This window comes from Sardina pilchardus, chromosome 20 (genome assembly GCF_963854185.1).
Source record: "Sardina pilchardus chromosome 20, fSarPil1.1, whole genome shotgun sequence".
NCBI lineage: Eukaryota > Metazoa > Chordata > Actinopteri > Clupeiformes > Clupeidae > Sardina > Sardina pilchardus.
Window position 1 is genome coordinate 25,943,137 of NC_085013.1, and position 7,500 is coordinate 25,950,636.

General features: G+C 47.0%; 1 protein-coding gene across 1 annotated transcript in view; it reads right to left on the reverse strand.

Moving 5' to 3' along the window:
- Window positions 1-7,500, reverse strand: part of ush2a (Usher syndrome 2A (autosomal recessive, mild)) — a 303,780-nt gene that overhangs the window by 49,543 nt on the left and 246,737 nt on the right. The window contains exons 59-60 of the mRNA XM_062522184.1: window positions 6,832-6,985; window positions 6,109-6,271 (exon numbers count right to left, since the gene is read on the reverse strand). Of these exons, the coding sequence (XP_062378168.1) occupies window positions 6,109-6,271; window positions 6,832-6,985 (317 nt within the window). The remainder of the gene's footprint in view (window positions 1-6,108; window positions 6,272-6,831; window positions 6,986-7,500) is intronic.

Sequence of the window (7,500 nt, forward strand, 5' to 3'; positions counted from 1 at the left end):
GATATGATTGTGTTGCTCTGGTTTCCTACTGTAGGTCTTTATGATGGTGACTGTGTCCTGTTGCTGAGCTCCTTATGATGGTGATATGATTGTGTTGCTCTGGTTTCCCGGGTCTTTATGATGGTGATTGTGTCCTGTTGCTGAGCTCCTTATGATGGTGATATGATTGTGTTGCTCTGGTTTCCTACTGTAGGTCTTTATGATGGTGGATTGTGTCCTGTTGCTGAGCTCCTTATGACGGTGATATGATTGTGTTGCTCTGGTTTCCTACTGTAGGTCTTTATGATGGTGGATTGTGTCCTGTTGCTGAGCTCCTTATGATGGCGATATGATTGTGTTGCTCTGGTTTCCCGGGTCTTTATGATGGTGGATTGTGTCCTGTTGCTGAGCTCCTTATGATGGCGATATGATTGTGTTGCTCTGGTTTCCTACTGTAGGTCTTGATGATGGTGACTGTGTCCTGTTGCTGAGCTCCTTATGACGGTGATATGATTGTGTTGCTCTGGTTTCCTACTGTAGGTCTTTATGATGGTGACTGTGTCCTGTTGCCCAGGTCCTTATGACGGCGATATGATTGTGTTGCTCTGGTTTCCTACTGTAGGTCTTTATGATGGTGACTGTGTCCTGTGGCTCAGGTCCTTATGATGGTGATATGATTGTGTTGCTCTGGTTTCCCGGGTCTTGATGATGGTGACTGTGTCCTGTTGCTGAGCTCCTTATGACGGCGATATGATTGTGTTGCTCTGGTTTCCTACTGTAGGTCTTTATGATGGTGACTGTGTCCTGTGGCTCAGGTCCTTATGACGGCGATATGATTGTGTTGCTCTGGTTTCCAAGGTCTTGATGATGGTGATTGTGTCCTGTTGCCCAGGTCCTTATGATGGTGATATGATTGTGTTGCTCTGGGTTCCCGGGTCTTTATGATGGTGGATTGTGTCCTGTTGCTTTGAGCGCTATTGGCTGGGAGCTGGCGGAGGCATTATGGTGCCGCGTTTTCACATTACTCTTCCTATCGGGGCTCTGAGCACGCGCGCAATAATCACAGTCAACACCGGCCTGTCAGACGCCATTTAAGCCTGGACATTTGAGCTCTTTTAATACACATTCTCTCCACCATGCCTCTCACTCTCTCTCAACACCCCCCCCCCCCCACCTGCTTTCTCACTTTTCTCTATCCCTCTCTCCACCACTCTATTTACTTTCCTCTTTCACATTCTCTCACTATCTCCCTTTTATTTCCTCTCTCTCTCTTTGCAAATCTCCTCTCCCTTTTTCCCTATCTGCTATTTGTCCCTCCCTCCCTCTCTCTCTCTCTCTCTCTTTCTCGCTCTCTCTCTCTCTCTCTCTCTTTCTCTCTGTTGTCTCTCTCCATATGTTTTCTCTCTGTCCCTCAGCCTTCCTTGTTCCCTCTTTTTGTATTCCAGGCCGGCTGTTAACAGTCGTCTGAGTTGACAGGCATATATAGCTGGTTGCGCGGTCGTTGATATCCACACTAAGCACTTCTGGCGTATAACTTGTTTTTGCAGGTGTCAGGTTGCCAGACACACAGCGCAGAGTTGTCGACAAACGTGGCAAACGATTGGCCCCCTTCACCTCAAGGTCGCGGCGTGCAGATAAGGAAATCTTCAAAAACGCAGACAACTCTGAGTTGAATGAATGAATCCGCCTCGTAGCAGCTAGCGCTCCACTCCTGCATAATTAGCTTAGCGGTATCTGGTGCCATACAAACACACACACTGACCCTGCATGGCAGCGCTAGGCTAATCTCCATCCCCTAAAGATGTGGATATTGAATTTATTTAAGTTGTATATTTCTGGGCTTTTTAAATGGACAGGACATTGAAAAGCTGGCAGGAAATTATTGGGGGAGAGAGAGATGGGAATGAGTTTAGGAAAAGACTTCAGGCTGGATTTGAACCTGTGAGCACCCATGTGTGGTGCTGGGTCCCTGTGAGCACTGGGCCCATGTGTGGTGCTGGGTCACTGTGAGCACTGGGCCCATGTGTGGTGCTGGGTCGCCCATGTGTGGTGCTGGGTCACTGTGAGCACTGGGCCCATGTGTGGTGCTGGGTCCCTGTGAGCACTGGGCCCATGTGTGGTGCTGGGTCACTGTGAGCACTGGGCCCATGTGTGGTGCTGGGTCGCCCATGTATGGTGCTGGGTCACTGTGAGCACTGGGCCCATGTGTGGTGCTGGGTCTCTGTGAGGACTCGGCCCATGTGTGGTGCTGGGTCACTGTGAGCACTGGGCCCATGTGTGGTGCTGGGTCTCTGTGAGGACTCGGCCCATGTGTGGTGCTGGGTCACTGTGAGCACTGGGCCCATGTGTGGTGCTGGGTCACTGTGAGCACTGGGCCCATGCGTGGTGCTGGGTCACTGTGAGCACTCGGCCTATGTGTGGTGCTGGACGCGGCTGCTACCTCTGCACCATGGGTCTCATCATGGGTAGTGAACACTATCAGTAAGTAATACAAGTAATGGGCTCCACCATGCTATACTCATTATTATTATATGGCTCTCTAGAATGTTGAGGGAGCTCCCATTCACTTTCTACCGGTCCGTTATATTTGCATAATGACCGCTCCGAAGGTATAATGACCGCTGCCAATGGCAACGGGTTCACTCCGCTATAGTTGTTGCGGAAGCCACGAAACGGTAGCCAAGTCATTGCTAAAGACACATTGAGAAGTTTATTTTCTCGTTTTGGCAAGTAGCCATATAATAAGCGCGATAATGTATAGAACGCCGGTCATTATCTGAAAATAATTCCCTTCAGTTCAATTCCCCGCGTCGGGGTTCTGTCCGTCCTGTCGGGAATTATTTTCCGATAATGACCGGCGTTCTATACATTATCCCTTACATAACCGATGGGCCAAGGACTGACCCACATCCGACACATATGCGCTGCTGACGGACACATCACCACCAAATTGAACACTACAAATGTTGCCACTGGTGCTTGTGAGCACAAGGCAAATGACATATAGTAATGTATATAATGTATATAATGTATATAATAATATTATAATATTATTATATATTACAATAGTATAATATAGTACTAACCGATGGGTCCAGGACTGGGACTGGAGTGAGAGCAGCGTATATGTGTTGGACATCGGACACATATACGCTGCTGTCAACAAACTGCCAATGTAGACTAAAGGCCTCCACACATAGGCAGTTTCAAGTCCATTCAAACCCGTTTTTCGCATCAAGTTTTTCACAAGTCAGTTCACATACATGACTTACGGGGTGTTTCTTCTCGTTTCAGAGTGCAAATGTTGTGTGTGCTCTCTCTCTCTCTCTCTCTCTCTCTCTCTCTCTCTGTGTGTGTGTGTGTGTGTGTGTGAGTGTATATAACTGTGTTTGATTGATTGGGATTGGAGACGCTGTTCCCTCTGTGTTGCTGTGTTTGGTTAATGAAGAGTCCTTCTCGTAGAAGAGTGCAGATGTTGTTTCCTGTGTGTGTGTGTGTGTGTGTGTGTGTGTGTGTGTGTGTGTGTGTAACTGTGTTTGGTTGATGAGGGGCAGCCCAATCAGTGTATCCTGAATAGCTAACTGATGGCTAACGGCTAATCAGCAGTGATTATAGTGCGCTGACAACTTAAAGTGCCTGATGGCTCGTCGTCTGTGTCTGGGGTGAAACGCCGGTCTCTGATGTCACAATCACACAAAGAACCCTGTGCTATTGTTCCAGCAGGGGTCACATGATAAGACTGACCAATCATGTGATAAGGCTATAGTCAAGTCACTCATTTTGCTATTCTCTTTCTCTCTCTCTCTATCTCTGTTTTTTTCTCTCTCTCTGCCCCCCCTTTTTATTCCTTTAGTCTTTTATCTCTGTTCATTCTCCTCTTCCCTCTCTACATTCCTTTTTCATCATCTCTTCAGGCCCCCCCTCCCTCTCTCTATCCATATTCCTCTCTTGTAAGATCTCTCTTTCTCTCTCTCTATTCACATTCCCTCCCTCCCTCCCTCTTGTGCTTGTGAGTTTGGGCAGGTCCCTTGGCATGGCATGTTGCACTCCATTTGCAGGAGTGGACATATGAATGCTGTGTGTGTGTGTGTGTGTGTGTGTGTGTGTGTGTGTGTGTGTGTGTGTGTGTGTGTGTGTGTGTGTGTGTGTGTGTGTGTGTGTGTGTGTGTGTGTGTGTGTGTGTGTGTGTGTGTGCGTGTGTGTGTGTGCGTGTGTGTGTGTGCGTGTGTGTGTGTGTGTGCATGCACAGGTCCCATGGCATGGCATGTTGCATTCTGTCCATCTGCAGGAGTGGACACATAGATACTGTGTGTGTGTGTGTGTGTGTGTGTGTGTGTGTGCAGGTCCCATGGCATGTTGCATTCTGTCCATCTGCAGGAGTGGACACATAGATGCTGTGTGTGAGTAAGTATGTGCTTCTGCACCAGACACAGTTTCTCTCCAGTGGCTCATGACAGTAGGACAAGCGGTCAGATGATTATGGATGTGTGTATGAGTGTGTGTGTGTGTGAGTGTGTGTGTGTGTGTATGTGTGTGTGTGGTCAGCGAGACATGGCAGAGCCAGATGCTCCGGTGACTCACTGACGTGCCCAGGCTTCCTGAGGCTGAGCGTGAAATATGCTGGCCATTCAGGGGTGTCTGCAGCCAAGCGGTATGTGTGTGTGTGTGTGTATGTGTGTGTGTGTGTGTGTGTGTGTGTGTGCGTGTGTGTGTGTGTGTGTGTGTGTGTCAGGAACTCGTCTGAGATTCCCTCCAGGTCAGCAGGAAGCTGGGAATCACAGGTGTGAGATGTGTAATTGGTCTTCCCTCAGCTGTATATCACCAGTTCCCTCAAATGTACATTAGGTTAGTATACTGTGGAGTACAGTATGCTCGGACTTAAAGCTGCATATACTGTAATCAGTTTCCACAAGTGTACATTAGGTTAGTATACTGTGGAGTATAGTATGCTTGGACTTAAAGATGCATATAATCAGTTTCCACAAGTGTACATTAGGTTAGTATACTGTGGAGTGCAGTATGTTAATACCGGTATCACCAGTTCCCTCAAATGTACATTAGGTTAGTATACTGTGGAGTACAGTATGTTCGGACTTGTGTAAAGGAGCATAGAAAGATCCATCAATAATGAGTACGAAACACATTTTTACTTGGTGTATATACAAGAGAAAGTATATAGAGTATATATGCATTCAGCATGCATACTAAGTTAGTTATACTACATTTTGTATCAAGTACTGTATGACTTGACTTGGGAATGATGTACTGTGCTCTGAGCCCATATCTAACTGACTGTCACTAGGTTGGAGGGCATACTACAGGGACTAAAGCAAGTGACATTTCTGTACCCTGAAGCTGTCAGAAATGTATGAAAATCTATTTTCAAATGCCAAACTTGAATTCACGCACAGCACCTGAGAACGTTAAAGGTGCACTGTGAGATCCTGTTTGACGTCACTTCTGTTGACGCTCCACATACAGTAAACACCAAACAAAACAAAGTCAGCTCGCCCCCCCCGCGGGGTAACGGTCAAGAACGCAATGCGCGCATGGATATGCTTATTTTTCTCTCAAGACTTGGCAACACTGTACCAAAGTCAAACACATGGCTTTTCCCATTCCCACAGAGACCAAAGTGTGAAGTTTATCCCCCCCCCCCCCCCCCCCCCCCCAAAGAAAAAAAAACGATGATTGAGCATTGCAATGGTCATAGATCATTATTAATGACTATTTAACAACATGGAAACGGTCCAAATGAGGGCTGGAGCTGGCTCAGCACTAATATGTGAGCTATAGGTACTGCATGTGAACCCTGAGACTGCACTCTGTTTCAGAACAGAAGAAATGGACCGAGACTGCCAAAAGGAGGCGGTCTTGGCTTGTTTCCAGTTGAAATCACATGTGTATGGATACACAAAGGCTACCCTGCGAATGAAGTATGCTAAAACTCACATGTGTATCGATACGAAGGCTCACCTGTAAATGAAGTATGCTAAAACTCACATATGTATCGATGCAAAGGCTCACCTGTAAATTAAGTATGCTAAAACTCACATGTGTATCGATGCAAAGGCTCACCTGTAAATGAAGTATGCTAAAACTCACATGTGTATCGATGCAAAGGCTCACCTGTAAATGAAGTATGCTGTGATGACCCCATTGGGCTGCCGGGGGGGTTTCCAGTGTACTTCGATGACAGCTGGCCCTGCCGCCTTGACAACGGGGGGGTCCAGATGCTCAGGGGGGGCCTCGGATGTGCGAGCGTAGACGCCCTTCCCCACTCCACAGCCGTCTGCATGGACAGCAACAATAACACACATACTGTACTGTACTGTCCTGTAAACTGTATGTGCACCAGCGTAACATCCACACAGATCCTAAAGGCATCTCTATGCGTAGTGATACTGTCAAGGACTGTGAATACAAAGATTATGAACCCTAATTTAGATGGTGGGCAAAATCTGGTCTAAAAAAAGTCTATCGACAAGCATAATTCTCACGTATGAATTACAGGTACTGAGTGGGACGTTTATTTGTACAGTCTATGGTGGTATGTGGAAGCATTGCGATTATTTTACCTACAGTAGTGGGACCTGCACGCACTCACACACACACACACACACACACACACACACACACACACACACACACACACACACACACACACACACACACACACACACACACACACACACACACACACACACACACACACACACACACACACACACACACACACACACACGTCCACTCCTCCTTCTCTGATTCTTGATCTGCATATTTCTTGGGTAGTGCCCATGTCGAGCCCCCTGCTGTGCCCATACCACTGCCCCCCTGTGCCCCCATCCGTACCTGGTTGGCAGGCCTGTATGCGGATGTGGTAGCGGGTGAACGGCTGCAGGTCAGTCAGGTGCAGGAACTGCCCCCTCCCCGCAGGCCTGACCAGGGCATCCAGGCTTCCTGCGTTCAACAGCACGCTGTACTCCAGCGGGAGGCTTGTGTTGTACTTCCCTAGGGTGAAAAGGTCAGAGGTCAATAAACAGGAAGTCAGGCGGTGAGTTACATCATCATTTTTACTGCTCTCTCTATGTAACTCTTTCCATCGATAACTTGCATCGATACTTTGACCTCTTGATTTGTGATGTCATTATTTATTAATGGGTGTATTCGTAATGGGTTTCTGTAGACCGTAGACTTTTAGAATTAATAACATTTTATGAATTAAGCATTTTTTCAGTAAAAAATACTGCTCTTGGCCTATTTACCATATTGTGATGCACCAGCGCTGTATCATCTTGTGACATATGTATTAATTAAAAAATCAGAAATTCACAATAATTGGTAGCACGCTCGCTCCCATTTATTTCCATTATAGCACATTCTCATAGCCATGACACGGTCAGGAACGCAGCATGTTAACTACTGTACATAACCGTCCTCTTTGACTTCAGAAACATTTGGTTTCGCACCGGCCTGACCGTCCCCTAATTAACACTGAATTAGTCCAACCAAAGAGGCCAT